The following is a 19689-nucleotide window of genomic DNA, read 5'->3' as shown; positions in this document are numbered from 1 at the left end:
AGCCGTGGAAGTGTTTTTTTTCCCCTGCAGCCCGCCGGTGTAGGTTATATGCGGTGGCTAAGTGTCTGTTTTGGCCTCTCTCGCTGTCGCCACCTGCTTTTTTTTCCCCTTCGGAAGACTCCGTGCGTGTGGATTTGACACAAGAAGAATGCTGGCAAATTTTTCTTGCCGATTTATTTTCCGACTGTCGTGACATTCCTCTTTTTTATGGTTTTGCCAGCCGTGCAACGGTTGGTGGAGAAGAACAAGCCTTTGCATTATTTTGTTTTAATTAATGTTCCTTTGCTTTTTTCGCTAAGCGGTTATTAACTTGGATGTAATTGCTTCACTGATAAATGACAGTGTAAAAGCTCGGGGCAGTGAGGGATGCAAAGGTATGCAAAAGTGATGCATAGCTCGGCTTAGTTTTAGGGCAGTGTTAACTTCGAAGCAAAGCTGAGAGTTTTGCGGTAGTGCCTGACACCAAAGCCTGAGTTGGTGCTGCGTTTCTTCCCTGGTGAAGGGGAAACATTTTTGCCCTTTGAGGAAGCCCTACTGGGAAACTGGGTCACCGCGGGAAATCTTTACGACTAAACTTTCAGTTGATTATGGCCGGTAGAAACAGGGCGAGTGGGGATGGCGTCGGTCTATAGCCTGTGGAGTGACTGTAAAGAAAGGGAGGAAAGGTTTTTAAAATGATGGCACCTTTTTCAAGTTTTTATGGTCATAAACGAATAAACGATGCAGGGTCCCAGTGGTTCTGATACTCTCAAAAAGTCAGGTCTACTCTCCACGGTCTGGCCAGACGTTCCCTTTGCACTGGAGTCTGGGAGTGGATTTTGGGGTGAAAGGTTTGTTTAAAAGGAAAAGAAAGTCTGTTAATCAAATCACTAACAGAGATTAATATTATCATAAGAGGCATGAATATTATCATGAAGCTAATTAATAGCAATATCAGAAAACCTTTAACCTCTGCATGTACAAGGGGCTAAAAGAGGTCAAGGTACTAAAAAGAGGTAACGCAGACAACCCTTAAGCGTCACCGTTGCAGGATGCTTCCGTCGGATGGAGAAGTACCGTTTCCCGGACCTTCTTTTGGCCCAGCCCCATGGGGGCAGGGGGGTTTGCCGGTTCCTCTGAAGGGGTGGGAGAGCTGGCTCAACTCTGTTGGCGTCAGTGACCCTAGGGCCAAGTGTAGCAGCCGAGAATGTGGTTTCCAGGCTTGGGCAAGGAGCTGTGGGCTGTGTGCAGGTGGGCAGAGAGTGATCGCCAGTGCGTAACCTTTCGGATCCACCGAATCTATTGTTTAGCTGTTCTTTTAGTTCTGGGTTAATCTGTTTTCAGAATAAGAAGAGCGTAGTTACAAACAAAGTGTGCAGAATTGGGAACGTTGAAAGTTCCAAAAAGAAGAAGAAACATGACAGCAAAGTCCTTACCACCCCTTCCTCCAAACTCAAGTCTGGGAAACCTTGTGCATTGGGTCACACGTTCCACTTGCCCAAGGAATGAGTTTCTGAGGCACCTGCTGCACAGTGAAACAGCCATCCGAGCACTAACTCATTTTGGACAGAAGTGAATCCGAAATGCACATCTGGAAGGGCCTTATCCCATCCTCCTGGCCAAACAGTTTATCAGTAGTGGAAGGAAGCTTGGCTTCAGTGTTTCTCAATAACATCTCTAAATGCTATGGGGCCAGATCCTGCTACCCAGGCACAATGTGGATGAAAGGCAGGCTGGAGAGAGAGTAACGTAACCCCCACAGCACAGGCCAGGCAAGCTGGGATGGGGCGGAGGGGGGAAGGGGGGGGGGGGGGGGGGGTTAAGCCACCACAACCAGAGGTGCTTTCGGTAGCTAGCCTGGCCCAGACTCTCCTCCTTGCGGTTACGGGCTCTGCTGGGAACCCGTTAACCTCCTGACACCGGGTGGGTACGTCCCCTTCTCGCCCTAACCCTTCCCTGGTGCAGGAGCGTACTTCGGGGTTGCAGCGCGTCACACATAGCTTAGAAGGGTTTGTATGTCAGCATGAAGCCGAATCTGCCTCGGCCCCCAAGTAGCCTCTCCCTTCCTCTTTGCACAGCCTTATGTGGCTAAGCCGGATCCCATTCCCTGTGACCGGGAACATGGGAACTTCCTCACTCCATCCTCAGATGGGGGACTCAGAAGACTCAAAAAAGGGCAGATCTGGCTTCCCGTTTTCCCTGAAGTGTTTGTGAGCAGAAACAATAACCCTGTTGACATACATGTAGGGATAACATGTTGCTCTCCTCAAAACGGTGGGGCAGGACTGGGAAATCACTAGAACTCTTTTCGTTGTCCCAGGGAAAGGTGGCTCCACTCCACTCCTTCCTCACGTAACTGGAGAGGATTTGTCTCGCCGAGCAGTTCCTCTTCTACGGAAATGGTTTTTTGTCAAATCGGAAACCTCTGAGTTTTGTCGGACTTCTTGTCCGGAGAGACCGCTCAGGTCCACCAGAGGATCAGAGGCAAAACAAGGGGGTAAGAAATCGGGGTATCACCATGCTGTTGCCGGGGCACTCCTGTGGGGTGCAGAAGTCCTTCCTTCTTCAGAAGCAATGTCATAGTTCGGGTCAGGAGTGATCCAGAGATGGTTCCCCGTTACCCTTGTTTTGGTTTGCGTCACGAAGTGGTCTTGGACTGTGCCCCCCAGATTGCCGTAGGGTGGCACAGCAAAGGGGCTCCCCCAGTGGCTTTCAGGCCATCGCTCCACACGAGCGGCTGCCAGGGAAAATTGCATGTGATGCCCTTCCACCCTTATGCGTTCCTGTACAAGAAATCAGCTTGGCCAGCCCTCGTTAAGGGCTCAGCCTCACGTACTGTATGCAAGCAAAACTATTCTTGATGTCTGTGTGACGGACAATCATTCTGGGTTTACTTTTGTGTGCTACTGGTCATACATAGAAACTTAGTGATGAAACCACCTCCCCAAAAGAGGACGTATCGGTTACCGTGTTTTCAACGGTGGATCTGATGACCTTTTGCAAGAACAGAGCTGAACAAAAATTTACTTATGAGCTAAAAGAGGGTATTAGAGCTTAGAAAAACATACAAAAGCAATGGGTGTGTACTTTTAGAAGGAATCTGCGCTCTATCTGTAAGGCAACCTCTTATGCTTCACGTGATGCAGACTGCAAGATGTCACCGGAGGCATTTATTGTGAAAGTGACAGTCCCCAGAACTTTGCATATGGTTTTTTTCTGAGTGTCATATGATATGAATATATGAATTCCTCCTAACTCTTTGTGAGCATGAGAGGCAAGCGTGAGAGCAGTGAGGCAAGAAAGATGAAGATCTAACAAGATTAATTTGAATGCAAGACTAAACACATTTGTTTAAAAAAAAAAAAAAAACCAACCACCTTGAAGTAGGTTTCTCTTGGAATGCTGCTAAACATGACTTTATGAGTAATGCATGTTTGTCTGCTTGTCTGTTTAAAACATACGGCTTTTTGTTGCTTGGGAGCTTCATTTGGGTGGTCACCGTGTACATGGCAAGCTTCCTACAGGAGCTGGTGCAAATACAAATGATAAATATTTGGAAAGGAGACAGTCTTTGGTCGTGAGTGGAGGAGTGCGAAGAAACAGGCAGCTCTCCCTTACACTTCTCTGCATTATAAGCCCTGGTAAGCAATGTAACGTTCTTGCTTTCTAGGAAGCAAAGAAAAAGTTTAATTACTCTTACAGCCAGATGCTGTACATAGTTTTAACGTAGGGTCCAAGCAATAGGAGGCTGGATTTGGTGAAAAGGTTGATTTCACCCTTTCATGCTTCCTAATGCTCCAGTCAACCTAGCGGGACTAACAGAGTCTTCTGCTTTTCTACATTACTGCTGTAGATTGTGAATTTTTTTCATATACTTTGTTTCAAAAATGTGTGCCAGTTGGATGATTGCTGTGGTGAACTGACACAAGTCCCGCTGTGGCTGGCCTGCCCAATTCGGTGAAATATTTAGTGAGGAAGGTTATTCATTCAGCAGAACTGAGCAATCCTCCAGCTCATGCTGTTTATAATTGAAAATGATTTCTGGGTGAGTGAGTTAATTATTTCTTGCTGTCTCACTACCCTCTACCTATTCTAAAACTGTGTATTGACCTTCAGGAACAGCTGAATTTCAGCCATATGGTTCCTAGCATATGCTGGTTATTTTGGTTGGGGTGAACATTTACTGTTTCTCTTAGGAGGTTCAGACATAAATAAAAGTTTAGAGGACCTCTGGGTAAATATGTTCATGGTTCAGCACTTTAATGTGTCAATTAGCTAGTAACGGTGTCTATAAATTGGACCTGTCAAAAATAATAGCTTCCTTGCCAATCTTCATCTCCCACTTTACCTGTGTGCCTCAAGAAATACATTACACACCACCAAAAGTAGTAAAAGCCAACTTTTCCATGCCTATAGCAAAAATTAACAAAGCAAGACTGCTTTCTTCAGACTTGGGTCTTATAAAGTAAGAACCACCTTTTGAAATCTTCATAAAGCCCTTTTCCTACTGACGTCCCTTGGGTTTTGCCCGAGTGAAGAAAAAGGAGTAAGAACAGGGGATTTGACTCAAAAGCAGAGGTGTGCCTACCACCGGAGTTTGAACTGAACTTTTTGGGAGTACGGTTTTATGTCACTCTTGAGGAAATTTTACTCTGCCCAGTTGGATGAGAAAGGTGGTCATCTCGCCTGAATTTAGGTAACCGCAATCTGGCTGTTCGCTCTGAGTCACCCTAGGCTCTCCGCTTCGTTTATCATGAATGGAGAAAAGGAGGTTTCTCCAGGGGGCGGCTGATCTTCTACCATAGGAGTCTACCTTATAGTTCAGACTTAACAGACCTAATTATGGTGATAAACACTTCAACGGGCAGAAATTACTCTCTCTTTCTTATATTCCAACATGAAAGGCGTACGACAGTTACAAGTTATTTCACTGACTATCGCGTTTCTTTAGCAGATGGGCTACAGAAGCACGTTGCAAATGAAAGAAGTCTATATGCATGCCAACAGATGCAGATAAATGGCAGTAGGTTGCGTTCGCAGATGTGCAGCAGAGCACCTAAATTTGGTAGGACTGATAAAACGGGGTGTTACGCGGTACAGTTGCTTCCTGTGTGCTGCTTGTTGCTCAAAGCTGTGAACCAATGGGTTTTTTAAAAATACTGTTCAAACACAGAGCGGTCATCCTGGAGCTGATATGCCTCCAGCAGCGGCCAAAATGGGTGACAGTAAGGAGAGCAGAGGGCGGCCAAGCATCAGCGATAGCCATCTGCAGCTCAAGGACCTGCCAGCCAGACACAGATTTCTCTTTCACGAATGTATCCAGTCTCTTTTTGAATCTCTGTGAACCTTTAGCATCCACATATCCCGTGGAAAGGAGTTCCACAACTTCGTTACATGAACAAGCACACTTTTTGGTTTGATTCTGCTGCCTTCTGTTTTCATTAGATGTCCTCTAGTTCCTGTTTCAATATATTAATTTCCTGTATATTGAAAACTTTTATGCAGGTGTGTGGGGGGGTTGTTTATTTGTTATTACGCAAAATTTGGTGTAATAGGCAGTGAAAACGTGGTTTAGCTCTCAACATTTCCATCCACTGGAGATCAAAGCGAAAAGAATGAATGCCCTAACAGTGGCAGTACATTTTCATTTTAAATGAGATGTAACAACAGGTTGTGAAGAAAAACATCTTGTGGTGGTTATTCAGCTGTGTAAGATTACAGTGCTCCACCCTGTAAAGGGTGATATGAGATAATCACAGTCTTTCAATTACAAGGTATTCTTGGAAGGGAGAAGAGGCCAAGCAACCCGTTGTCCTGCCGAAAGGCCCTGCCCCTGGGAGGTCCAGCTCAGAGCAGCCTCAGCCAGCACAGCAAAATTGTACGTGGCTAAAGCCAGCCACGTTTGTCCAGGCTTAAGTGTGGCAGTAGTTTGTTTTATCTCAAAGGGTTACTGCTGTCCATGAAGCTGAGCACGTGTTTGACTTCCTTGCAGAATGAGGGCCTTCTTGGATCCAAATCAAATCAGTGGCATGTCCAGGCAGCCCCAGGACCCCAGCCAGGGTCAGTGCTGCCAATCTGCTGCCGGTCGTCTTGCATCTGCGACACACACGCACGACAAGACTGACACGTAAGACTTGCTTTGTGTGCACAGAGTGGCTCTGCAACCTCTGACAGCCGCTGTGCAGACCACGTGGAGTTGCTCTTCAAAACCTCATGGGTACAACCTCTTGCAGATACTGTACCCAATGCCACGGGATTATTTTTTGCAGCCCTGAGTACCATAGTATGTTTCTTAGGAGCTGGGCTCAGGTGATGATGCCCTGTGAAGGGCATACATCACCTAGGAGAATACACTCAATGGTAAGGTGACATTACTCCAGCCAAGGTCGGAGTCGGTTTGCAATAGTGAATGCCTAACGCTGCGCAGAGGGAGAGGAGCTGCAGCGAAACCCGTTGTGGTCCCAGTTCTCACGTTAGCCTTACTTTTTCTCACTGCAGGTTACATCCAAGCCTGCAGAGGACTGATGATCTCTGCCGTCTGCCTGGGCTTCTTCGGTGCCGTTTTTGGACTGGTTGGGATGAAGTGTACAAAAGTCGGAGGCTCCGATCAGACTAAAGCAAAAATAGCTTGTTTAGCTGGACTGATTTTCATACTCTCTGGTAAATATACCTTATTTCTCTAAGTTTGGGTATTTGAAGTCATACCAGAGCTGCTTCTTTTCCGCAGAAGTCCACACACAATTCTCCATGACTTCATTGGCTTCAGGGTCAGGCCCAAAGCTCTTCTGCTGGCTCCACTGAATGGTTTGTCTTATGCTTTTCAGGGTTGTGCTCTATGACTAGTTGTTCCCTGTATGCAAACAGGATTACGTCTGAGTTCTTTGATCCTTCTTTTGTTGCACAAAAGTAAGTACTTTCCTATACCCATAAATCTTTCAAAGAAGTAGACCTTAAGTTTCATACTGCGCACCAGAAGCTGTTTAAAGAGGGAGCAGGTGCTTCTCCTGTTGGGCAGAGAAGGAGAGTGGGCTGCAGTTTTATTTATTCATATTTTCCAACTGTAGTAACAGTGTGCTGAAATTTAATGAACGAACACCTCCCCAGTGGGGAGGTGATTGCTCTGTAATCTTTGTGCCCAGGCTTATGGCGGCTCGGCGGGGTTCTGCCCCGCTTGCCGCAGAGCAAGTGGGGTTAATCAGGAGTGAAGCTCGTGTTTATGTGAGAGATGCAGCAAAAGGATTTCACAAGACAGAGGCATTCATTAGGCGCATCATTCGATAGGAAAGGAAGAAAATGATTTCCTCAAGCTCTTGGTAGAAGGTGGTTTCCATAAAGGTGTCGAGCACTGTGCCATCTTGACTCCTCTTGAAGAGAGGTTTTGGCAGGCTCTGTGGACTTCTTGCTGACAGACTTTCAAATCCAGATGACTGAAATTTGGATCATAAGCCCTATCGTAACCCGCGATCATATAAGCACTAACATAAATGCTTTGACTATACATGTAATTAAATTTAAGGGAGCGAGTGTTTATAGAATGGCAGGATCCATACCAGAAATAATGAGCATCCCTAAAGACTCCCTTTAAAGCTGTGCAAGTCCTCAGGACCTACAAAGGCAGCAATTCACGAACCAGTGCTTGGATTTTGGATTCACATCTTATCCACCAAGTCTGAAAACATTGGCTGTAAATTACACCATCATAGACGTCCTTGGTTTGGCTTCTTACCTAATGTAAAATTATCTTTAAAGACAAGAATTTCAAAGTTTTCTTGGTGGTGATTCCAGAATATGTCAAGCATTGGGTATAAATTTCCCTGAGACCCAAGTAAGGTCTCAGTAAGGAACCCCGAGCCTTTCTGTTTCTTCTTGATAGAAAGAAAATAGTCTGAATAAATAACATTAACTGGATGCACGTTTGCGGTAGGGCTGACACTGCTTCTCCTGTCTTGAAAACAAGTTCATATTAGTTTCCTCCATAATTCTGCTATAGTTTCTGCTTGTTTGATACGGTGAGGACAGGATTCAAAGGCCTCCGAAAGAAACAAGGATGTGAGGTACTGTGAAGAAAATGGAGCCTGGCTATATAGCCAGAAGTTAATTATTCATCAGGCTTACTGTTCCTAGTGAAAAATACCGTGGTTGTTGCCAGAAGTTGCTTTCCTGCACTGTATTCCTACACTGTTCTGCTGCAAAAGGGCAGGCAGACCTCACAGCAGAGTTTTACTGTGCGCAAATGAGAAGTTCAGTTTAAATATTGAAATAAAGGTAGTAAAACATCCTCTGCAGAAATTACCTTTTTCCCGAACAACCAGCATAGCTCAACTGCATGCACACATAATCGCGACTACAAAGATAAAGGCAGAGAGGAGAACCAGAAGTAGTAATTTGAGTTGCGCATGGTGTAGCTCATGCAATGACCTTGTGTCAGATTAAGCTAATGGTGGCATTCGACTCCTTTCTCTCTCAACCAATGTAAAATACGTTGGAGTAATGTATTTCGTTGCCTTCTCTGAACTCTTACTTTGGTACGTATTGCAGAAGCTTTGTGGGTGTATTGTGGAAAATTTGGCATTGGCTCTTCACTGAGAGAAGGTGCTGCTTTGGGTTTCAACCTTTCACCTTTTGCCGCACATTTCTCTCCTGAAGTTATTCTGGCGGTATCAAAGACAGGCTTGAGATACCGTCAGCAGAAAGTGAACGACGCGAGATGTTTAGCATCATCTCAGCCATCACAATTTCCCTCCAGCCTTCTGCATTTGGATATGGATATATTCTGCACCCTGGCTATGTATGAGTGCAGGAGGAATCAGAGACCTGCCTAAAGCTGTTGCTCAAGAGACTTCTGGTTTGAATTTATGTACCTAACTGAGGCATGGCAGGCACCACGGGGACACCGTGAAACCTACCTTACTTAGAAAGAAAGCTTAGGCTGGATGCCTGAAGTGCAACAGTTTGCGTTGCCAATTTAAAACAGCTCCAAAGGAATTGTTTGACCCTGTGGAATAACACGTGCAGAGTCTTTGGGACAGCATGGGACACCTCGGTGCTGGCAGCCAAGATGGATTTCATTTTTCTTCAGACACCTCTAATAGGAGAAAACCTGTGCTTCTGCTTTGCTGTCTTGCTAATGTTGCTCCCGCAGCTTCTCTTAGGAAACTGTTTTGTCACTTTACTACTTTTAATTAAAAAAACCCCAACCCTTATAGTCTACCCTTTTTGTCCCTTGCCACAGTTTGGACTTCTTAATCATGATCAGTCTTACTGATGAGTTAGTTTACCCAAATTATCTGACTAACTTCCCTTTCTTTTTTATAGAGAATTGTTTCCCTTCATCTTTCTTGTCTCTGAATGGATCATGCTCAGCTCACACAGGCCCTCTTTCCACTGTCCCGCTGTGCCATTTTTCATTTTCCAACAATCGTAAGAATTAGACATTAAAAATGTGTATTTCCTTTGGGTAGTTGTGTAGATTCATTGAGTAGGCAGGTATGTCCTTTACGTATGCTGACATCCAGTTGGCTAATGAAGCTTCCGCTGGTTTGCTTGGGAGTTTGCTTCGTCGTCCTAATGTATGTAACAACTAGAATATTTTTTTTTCTGTGCTGATATTATACTTTTTTCATTTCACTGAATTTTGCCTCCCTGGATTACATTAAAAAATCTGCTCCTAGCCTGCTTGGTCAGTGTAGTTGAAGGTGACTTTCAGTTCACTGCAGTTGAATTCTCTTAGTCTTCAGTGGTCACCACCTCTAGCCTCTTCATCAATGTCCCGCTCCCCCCCGAGCTGCCAGCGATCTCTAAGGGATCCTTCAGCAGATTGATTTCACTGATTGGAGACTGTGGATATGCAGCCACAGGCTTTGGAGAGTGGCTGCTTTGGTTCTTGCAACTAAGAGTTATAAGAACAGAAGAGTGTGTTTCCTGCGAAGACTTTAATGATAAAGAGGGAAGGGAAGAACAGCAAGTGCAGAAATTTCTTCTAAAAAAGCCTTTCTCCTTTTTTTCCTTTTTTTCTGGAGGTACCAATGTATGTAAGGGTTTTTTCATGTGGTAAGTTTTTTTTTACATGCTGGATTTTGATGGGAAGTTAGGGTTGGCTTCTTAAATGCTGAAAAGATGGATTGGATAAAAACCAGGGAGCCATACACAGGTTTATATGCAATTGAAAATTTGAAGTTTTCCTCATAAACACCAGTGTAAATCAAAAAGTCTTTTATCTGTTTAAAGATGTGGAGGAAAGACCAATTAGGCCAGCTCTGCAACTCATTAACCTAACAGCGTGGCAGTCACCTGAGAAGGGTCCGTCTATACAATCTGTTTATACATGTTATACTAACAAATGTTGTTTAAAAAATACAGCCAATCCCAAGAACAAGGGCCGGACCCCGTATCTTCTTTCCCAGCTAGTAGGCAACAGTCAGGTAACCCTTTTCTACCCAATTAAACCCAATGTAATCTCGATTTCTTCTCTGTACAACTGAAGAGCTTCAGGAAGGGAGATGGCAATTGGTCTCCTCATCTCTCTCGCATCAGCCTCTGGCCAGCCATTCAATGTTGTTAGATGGAAATGTGGAAACGAACTTGTGTTTCCCACTTTCTAGGCAAATGGTCTTGGCGAGTAGGTTGTTACAGCAACAGCCTTCCTGGGTCTTGGTCCAGCTGTGTTCTCCAGCACCACGGTGGTCTGCACTGACTTTTGTGGGGAGCCTAACCCCGATCCACGTACCTTAGGTGTGCTCTGGCAGTACCTGCAGGGATGGAGGGATCCCCGGGATGGGGCTCACCTCACATGGGAGTTAGTCCCGTTGATCTGCCTTCACAGCTCGTTAAAGAGGCACCTTGAGGGTGTGATGCAGCCTGTGTATTTTAGAAGTGTACTTCGTGTGTATTTCTTCTGTGTTGACTATAACGGGATCCTAGGTGATAAGCTCTGATGTAGCTATCTGCTTCTAGACCTAATCAGAGAATCCCCAGTCCTTGAACAGAGAGAAATCTGCTCAAGTCTTGTAAAAACCGTAGCACGTGGTTGGAAATGTGAGCTAGAATTAAAGCTTTACATGTTTGGCACATTTTGAAGTCAAACGGGGCTGGGTGCAGAGTTTTCCAGGGTGAAAGGCAGCTGAGCTATAGTTTCCAGCAGTTTAATCTGGGGCTTGGGTGCTTAAGTCCCACACTGGGTATGGAGAATGTTTGGAGGAATCTGATCCTTTTTTAGCAAGGGATGATAAATAAGAACTCTGCTTAGGATGATGTGAACAGAAAACGAATAAGGAGCCTAGAAGTTAGAGCACTAGCGGGGCCATGAAGAGTCAGGTGCAAGCCCTCACGAAGTGTCCTACCTCTGAGCTCTAATGGCTCCATCTCTTTTTGGCAGTAAGTCCCCGAGTCAGATATGACTTGAGCCTGGGTGTCCATAGCATCTAGCACTGATATCCTAAGTGTGGCTTTTTCTCCTTTTTTGCTTTTTTTTTTTTTTTTTTCAAAAGTCTGTGCTTTACCTCTGGGTAGAATCTCAAGAAAACATGGAAAAGCCATTTTTTTTGTTCTCCAGTCAGCATTTGCCCCTTGTGACCTATTATAGAAGTCGCTATACCATTTTCTGGGTGTCCAGGCTCATTGGCAATTTTTGAGCATTTCCACAGTGTCATCTTCGTAAAGACGAGTTTTGTAGAACAGCTTACAGGTGTTTTCAGTTAAGTATTTCAGCTAATGTTAAATTAGGATCTGTTCACATGGAATCACCTGCACAGTCTTTCAGTTGTACAGGCAGGCTGTCAAGCAGAGGCTTTCATTTGGCTGCCTCACCAGAGCTTACAATAAATAAACAAACTTACTAGCAAAGGCTTGAACAGCACAGCCACCTGACCCGTAACTGCGGCTGGATGGGGGACAGGGGCCTGTGTTTTCGACGCAGGATCCTAGTAGTCAGAAGGAGATAAAGGTTTCCTCAAGGAGGAACCGGAGCAGAGAAGGAGCAGAAGACACTGTCCTAATAGTGAGGAATATGAGACCCTCGAGACTGTTGGGCCTGTGGTCTAATGCAGGTCGTCCTGAAAGTGTTGTAAAGACCGGCACCGCAGGCAAAGAGCTGGGGAACGGAGCAGACAAGTGGCAGCCATGGCTTGCCGCCCGTCTTGAAGCTCCAGAGCTCAGGTTATGAGCACTGAGCTCAAGCAGGGGGAGGAAAAGACTGTCCTCGCATGCCCTTCTTTTCCTTCATTTACTACTGTTGCTTTAGAAACTTGGCCTTACCCTTGTGTGATAGTGCTCCTAAAGCACCACCATCGCCTCTCGGAGTCAAACTGAGCAGTTTCTGGCCGCAAACAAATGGTGGCTGCCCCGACTGGCCGAGGGGACCGGACCGTTGCTGGTGACCTGGAGCTGTGCCCAAGGGCTCGGAGGGGAGCGGTGTCTTCCAGCCTGAATCCAGCCACAGGGACTAGAGAAGCAGAAAGTTGCTGGCACGTGCACGTGTGCATGGGTACACACATGTACATCTGCATATGCATGCATGTATGTGCATAGCTGTATATGCATGTATCAGATACATCTGGATATGTTTAGGCATATATTGCATGTGTGTGTACATATTGCACATGCATATTATACGTACGTATAAAAACCTCATGTTTTAAGCAGGCTGGAGTGTGGACAGGGAGGGAGAGGGATGCTGAGAGCCAGAGGGGAGAGTTAAGGAGAGTCGTAGGCAGCAGCCTTAGTCGCCGGCTCAGTGAAGGCCCCAGTCCAGCTTGGGAGCCAGCGGGAACAAACCTGAAACGGTCCAAGAGGACAGGAGCTGTGCGCTGTAAACGCGTCAAAGAACCGTGTAACCCCGCAGCCAAGCAATCCAGGAGGAGATGTGGAAAAGCCAGGCACCTCGGCTGGCTGCGTGGGGAGAGAGGCATTGCCCAAGTGTGCCACAGGGACAGAGTTTGCCTCCTGAGTAAGAGGGGAATAATGAAAAGAACGCCGCCCGTCGGCAGAGCTGCTGATTTTGTGATGAATGACGTGTATGTCAATGGAAAGTTATTCAGGAAAAAATAAAATTTAGTTCTTTTATTCTGAAAAACTGTTAAATTCGTGCTCTTTTTTGTTAAACCCATTTATTAACTTTCTGTAGGTATGAATTAGGAGCAGCTTTGTTCATTGGATGGGCTGGAGCTTCACTCTGCATAATCGGTGGCAGTATATTCTGCTTCTCAATAGCTGAAAACAGTAATTCTCCAAGGTAAAACACAAGTTGTACTTACTGAAAGAAATCAATACTGGCGCATTTGTACCCGCTACATGTATGTGGCTTGATTACTTTTCCCAAACACTTTATAGCGAGGTTCAGAAAAGGATTGTGTGGATGAAAGAAAATAACGGGATTTAAGGATAATGCTCTGTCTATCATGAATGTCATTAAGAAAAGCTATTGACTCAGAACAAATACTTGTGTTATGTAAACTCGATAAATTTACTACAGCTGGAAAAAAAATCCATTCACTGATGTAGGAAAAGTGGTCAGGTCACTTTGCAGATGTGACAAGTTTATTTAGTCACAAATCATCAGCTCAAAAGTGAGAGAGGTGAAGGACGGGCCCTAATTTACTTGGCTGTGAACGAGAGATACGAGTTTATGTAAGAGTGAATTGCAAAGAGAGATGCTGGAGGGGAAATGTCAAACCAGAATGAGACCACAGAGGCAAGGAAGGTGCCCCCCCCACCCCGCCCCCTCCCCTGAAATCTATAGGTCCGTTCCTATACATTTCTTCTGGGTTTATACTGCTGTAATGCTTGGGTACAGAGGTGTTACCCGTCCGTGGGATGAGCTGTAAATGGTTGATTCTCTCTCTTTTCTTTTCAGGAGGGGGTATGCATATAATGGAGCCACATCTGTGATGTCTTCTCGTACAAAGGTCCACAACAGTGTCCCAGACAAAACCCCACCAAAGCACTTTGACAAGAACGCTTACGTTTAACGGTACTGTTGGGAGATTCAGAGCGTTTTAAAAATGAGTTTGTATGTTTCATGCAGAGTGATTTCCCCCCACCCCAATGTAATTACTACTAAGATGATGACTTTTTAAAACATTAACTTGCAGCTTTTTACATATTGATGTAAATTTATTATATAATATTTTAAGATTGATGTTGGTATTGTAAAGTTTATACCTGGAAATCATGAGCTGACGTTGCTTTCCTGAAAAAAATAAACGGTGTATTTACCAACTCAGTATGTCAATTGCTTACGGGAATGGCGTCACACACATCACACTGACTGCAGTGCATCATTGCAACCGTTTCTAAAATGGGTTCAGTACTGGACAAAACAGCCATACTCTGTGCAGGTTAACATGTAAGATATCCCACCACTGGTGAGCAGTGACGTCGGAATTGCAGAGCACATCGTAACCGCAGCGCCAGACGACGACAGTCAGTGGGAATCAGCAGGCTCTTACCTCCTTATCGCATTGCCGGGGTGGACGGACGTGCAACTTGGTCAATTTGGCGCCATAGGAGTAAGAAAAGGAAGAGACTGGGTGAAGTGGAAAGAAGTACGGGATTTGGGGAGGCAGGAGCAGGTGCTAGGAAGAGTCAGGGCCAGCTGTTAAGAAAACAGTCACTTAGAGAGGGTCTTGCATGGCCGAAGAAGAATGCACGCACGAGAAGAAGAACGCACGTGTGACCGTGAGCACCAGTGTGCACGGCAGGGAGAGAAAAGGTTGAGGCTGCAGCCTTTGGGGAGTTTTGTGGTGGGCAAGACAAGGCCTGGAGACAGTTCCTACATTCCGCATTTGCTTTGTGCCGCTGGGCTCCTGCCCTGCCTCAAGCACTCGCCCCTGCTGGTGACAAGTCACTTCCCAGGGGTTGTTTTCGTTCCCCCCCGCTGGGCGGGGCGCTGGGCCACCTTCGGCTCCGGGGCTCCAGGATGGCTCCAAGCCACTGGGTTAGGAAAGGGCAGGAAAAACCCCAGGCGATACCAGCTGGCCGGCTCTGCCAATCACATTCCCGAAGGGCTGGCCGCGTAAAGGCGGGCAATACTTAACAGCACGTTTCAGATAATCCTGAATTACAACAGTTCAAAAATTCAGCTAGCACCTTTTTTCTGGGGCCTGTCCATAGAAATGCGATGGCTGTTGAGGGAGTATTTGTACAACGATTCAATAAACGAGATTAGAGATTGTGAATAACCACAAAACGCTTTCTAGACTGGGACCCTAAAATTAGACACAAACTCAGGTCTGTCTTGAGGTTTGAACAGATGGACCCTTGGAGTATCATTTTGGGACAAAGGCGTAAATGTAAAATATGAATAGTCCTATTTATTAACGGCACAGTGTGATAGAAAAGGTTTTGTATCTGATACCACCTAAAATACATCAGAACTACAAAGCCAGTCAAGGTTCTTTTTATTTTACCTTATTTTTGAATTTCATTTAAGTCAAAACACTACTGTGTTTTTTTAAGAAGGCACCCACTATGGACAAAACAGAAATAGGAAAGTACTTGCGCAACAGCAGGTCAGTACTTTTCTCACCTTAGCTTGACGTTTTAATTCCTTTTCCAATTGTTGTGCTTTTATGTTAACTAAGACTCAACTCTAATAGAAAAAAAAAGAGTAACTTCCCAAAACAGGAGGCATTTAATAATAACTAGTTTTAAAGCTGAGGCCTTTTTTTCCTTTTCATTCGGTGTTTATTGTAAACCATGTTAGAAACGTAACATTTTAATATGGAAATATTTTATTTAAAATGTTCACAATTTTATATAAAGTTTATGATAAAATACAAGAAAATGTGCATTTAAAAATTTTATAAAGTAATACTCTGGAGTAAATTCTGTTCATTGGTTAACAGGCTTTCTTGCAAGACCAGTTTCAATCTTTAATGTAAACATTCGAGGCAAAATCTTCACCTCAGTGAAATCAAAGAGGCTTTCACCGTTGAGTTCACGAGAAGGAAGCATTAACTCTCCATTTCCAAAAAGACATGGCCAGTAACGGGTATGTGAATATTCTTCTTTCAAATTCAGGACTGAAAGACACGAGAGGTCTGTAACAGTGTTCCTTGTTATTACATGACCAATATGAGAAATGAATAGGAAACACGTGACGTTTTCAACTACATTTTCAACCCCAACAGAACCTGAAAGCAGCGCCTCCCACCAGGAACACAACTATTATATATCTGAAGAATCACTCCAGTCTGTTACAGTGACTAAGCTGCTTTTTAACGTGCTTGTATTATCAGCTTCATGAAGGCCTGTTAAAATAACGAAAAAAATATTAACAATTATTAATAATATTTCAGGGGTATTTTTACTCCGTATTTATCTATGAGATAAAAATCACATACTATGTGAGCAAACACCTGTGGACTTAAGGAAGTCCAGAATTTCAACCGGTGAGGGAATGACAAGTGTTGATAATATGAAGGCTGTTTCTGTCACAGAATGCAATGCACAGGACAAGCAGGCAGTGTCAACATTACTTTCCCTTTAAAAATAACCTGAAGTATCTTTATGTAACTGACACAGCTTTAACCTTTAAGTATATTGAAATGTTAGGGCTCAAAACTACTATGTAAGTTCTAGGTAAGATTGAAGCTACTACTTTACCAGTAGCTCAAATATTTATCTCAGCCTGCTAGGTCACTTAGACGTCTTGAACAAACCTGAAATTTGGTTATTATTCTCAAGACAAAGTAAGGAAATTTCCCTCCTCCCTTAAGTTTGGGAAAGGATTAAAAAAAAAACCTGGATGATTAATTTTTAAGACGAGGTTGAAGCCTGATAGTACTAAATTTGAGATTTTAAAACATAAGTTTCTTGGCATCTCTGTGTATTTAAGTGTGTGTGTTGTTTACATGTTAAATAGGTAGCATAAATATCATATATGATATTTATATGACATAAAACCAAGCACACAGTTTTCTTACGTGTTCTTTTCTTATAAAATACCATATATTGAACTACAATATGTAATACAGTATACTTAAATTCTCCTCTAGGTGTGTCAGGCGCTTAAGGCTTATAATTAGAAGTATGAATAGGTTACCTTCCTCCTTTGGTACACTTGTCTTCGGAAGACCCCATGCATGTACCACAGATGCAGCATTCGACTCATTTTTCTGAACTGCCAATGCCTTCTGGCCTCTGTCATCTTTCATTAATAAAAAGTCATCTTCTACTGATGATATATCCCAATCATCTTCATCAACTTCTGTGAACTAATAGGGAGAAGAAAAAACATGCATTTTTCCTCTGTCTGTTCAAGTTGTGCTGAGATCTTCCATAAACTCAACAATGTGAAACCGCTGAAGAAAAATGCACTGCCACATGGCCTTTATGACATCTATCACCACAGTTTTTAAATCCACATAATTCAATTACCTAAGTTATATTAATTCACTATTATAGTTCTAAAGCTAAAAGTGGTTGTGGGGTTTTTTTAAGTCAGGAACTGCAAAAGTTAAAAGTTCTGTTTTCAGAATGAAAACAGAATTACATGTCTAACTTAAAAAAGGATCGTGTTTTCTGGGATATTAGCTATTCCAATGAGATGGAAAGTCCTTTAAGCGTAAGAATGTATATTACTCATGTGAAAATAAAGACATGACGTTATCATGCAAGTTGGCAGTTTAGTTTGCTATATAAGCATTCTGTATTCATGCTAGAAAAATTTAATATCGCAATAAAGGCCTTTTCAATTTAAAACTGATTTATTTAAAGAGAAAATTAAATAATGAAAGTTAAAAAACCCACATGGTGCTCAAAGTTAAAATATGTATTCCTCTTAAGACTCACTGTCAGCATGTAAAGGGATACTCTTAATTAAGTGGTGGATTTGCATAGTGAGTTCACAAAATGAGAGTCAAGTCAAACAGATGAACCTGAAGGCAACGAGTCCGTGGTCTTTCTTATCTCACCTGCCTGAGAACTAAATATCTTAATTCAGCTTTTGAAAGAAGAGCTACAGCATTTCCCTATTTGTCAATCAGATGTGGTTCAATGGAATCGAGCCATTATGAGAGCGCTTAACTGTGGAAAGCGAAAGATGGTTTCTCACAAAGCTAAAACCTTATTCCACTGGAATCTCTCGATATTACAGCAAGATACAGAAGGTGCTTCTATCGCACAGAAGAAAGATTCAGATGCTATTAGAAAACAATGTAAGGTATGTACATACTAGAGAAAAATCAACAAATATGAATGTGTTGTGTGTCTCGAAAGAAGGGAAGAGACCGCAGTAACGCTCTATCTTGCAACATAATTCAATTTTAACATTGCAAACTGTTTTTCAAAAACTGACAGATCTGCTCGGTGTGCTGTACTATTAACATACCAGGATTCAACATTTTGCTGTTTTAAATTATCTGCATTTGGAGGGTGTGGTAATGGGAAAGTCAGAGTCACATATATTGAGAAATGCTGGAGGAAGAGCTTCCTCAAACATTCACTAAGTCCCAACTGATTTTTAAAGTACAAAATACAGAGAAAAACGTCAGCTTCAAACAGAATTCAGTTTTGATTAAGTGTAAATACACAGCACCAATCAAAACTGCTGAGCAGTTTTATTAATTCAAAGACTTACTCCAAAGAAATACCATAATCCATACAATGTCTGGTACGGGTGAACTCAGGTCATACAGCTTCAGGTAAGCACAAAATCAATTTTCTCTAAAATGTTTCTGAAGTAACTTCCGTAAAACATGACCTTCATAAAACATATGACAATGGGATGCCTTACAAAGGTTTTATGGTATTGTGGGTTTTGAGAACAACCATTAGCAGCTGTAAGTATTTAAGCTATTAGTATTTAAGCTAATGAAAAAAATTGGATTTTTGGAGAAACCATCATTCCAATGGCATTTTGTGCTTATGTCTTTGGGCACCTTTGAAAGTCCCACCTAAAATTTAAAGAATTAACTTGAACTATATGCCTACATTTAAACATATAAATATAGACATGAATATATGCACATTTGTATAGAATTAGCAAGAATACAAGATGGTGTGTTGCTCTGTAATGATTCCAGAAACAAAGTAGCAACACCTGCCCTGGGTTCATGAACTCATTTCAAACTCATCACGTCCATACAGCAACACGCCACTATGTTAATACACCAGGGACACAATGTATTCTAAATTAATCATAGCAAAAATATTTTTCATAGAATGGTTTGGGTTGGAAGGGACCTTTAGAGATCATCTAGTCCAAACCCTCTGCCATGGGCAGGAACATCTTTCACTAGATCAGGTTGCTCAAAGCCCTGTTCAACCTGACCTTGAACACTTCCAGTGATGGGCCATCCACAACTTCCCTGGGCAACCTGTTCCAGTGTCTCACCACCCTCAGCATAAAAAATTTCCTCTTTATAGCCAATCTAAACCTGCTCTCAGTTTAAAACCATTGCCCCCTGTCTTGTCACTACAGGCCTCGGTAAAAAGTCTTTCTCCATCTTTCTTATAAGCCTCCCTTTAAATATTGAAAGGCTGCAATCAGATCTCCCCAGAGCCTTCTCTCCTCCAGGCTGAACAACCCCAACTCTCTCAGCCTTTCTTCATAGGAGAGGTGTTCCAGCCTTCTGACCATTTTTGTGGCCCTTCTCTGGACCTGCTCTAACAGCTCCACGTCTTTCCTGTACTGAGGACCCCAGAACTGGACGCAGTACTCCAGGTGGGGTCTCACCAGAGCAGAGTAGAGGGGCAGAATCACCTCCCTCG

The 19689-nt window shown here is 43.5% G+C and overlaps 2 protein-coding genes across 2 annotated transcripts in view; one reads left to right on the top strand and one right to left on the bottom strand.

Moving 5' to 3' along the window:
• CLDN10 (claudin 10) overlaps window positions 1–14190 on the top strand; it is a 62687-nt gene extending 48497 nt beyond the window's left edge. The window contains exons 2-5 of the mRNA XM_009325562.1: window positions 6478–6639; window positions 6804–6885; window positions 13100–13207; window positions 13829–14190. Of these exons, the coding sequence (XP_009323837.1) occupies window positions 6478–6639; window positions 6804–6885; window positions 13100–13207; window positions 13829–13943 (467 nt within the window). The 3' untranslated portion in view covers window positions 13944–14190. The remainder of the gene's footprint in view (window positions 1–6477; window positions 6640–6803; window positions 6886–13099; window positions 13208–13828) is intronic.
• Window positions 14191–16143: 1953 nt separating this feature from the next.
• DZIP1 (DAZ interacting zinc finger protein 1) overlaps window positions 16144–19689 on the bottom strand; it is a 38597-nt gene continuing 35051 nt past the window's right edge. Inside the window, exons 17-18 of the mRNA XM_009325565.1 lie at window positions 17021–17192; window positions 16144–16226 (exon numbers count right to left, since the gene is read on the bottom strand). Coding sequence (XP_009323840.1) covers window positions 16144–16226; window positions 17021–17192 — 255 coding nt within the window. The remainder of the gene's footprint in view (window positions 16227–17020; window positions 17193–19689) is intronic.

Source organism: Pygoscelis adeliae, unplaced genomic scaffold (genome assembly GCF_000699105.1).
Source record: "Pygoscelis adeliae isolate BGI_AS28 unplaced genomic scaffold, ASM69910v1 Scaffold56, whole genome shotgun sequence".
NCBI lineage: Eukaryota > Metazoa > Chordata > Aves > Sphenisciformes > Spheniscidae > Pygoscelis > Pygoscelis adeliae.
Note: the sequence above shows the minus strand (reverse complement) of the source record. Positions and strands in the feature narration are given on the sequence as shown.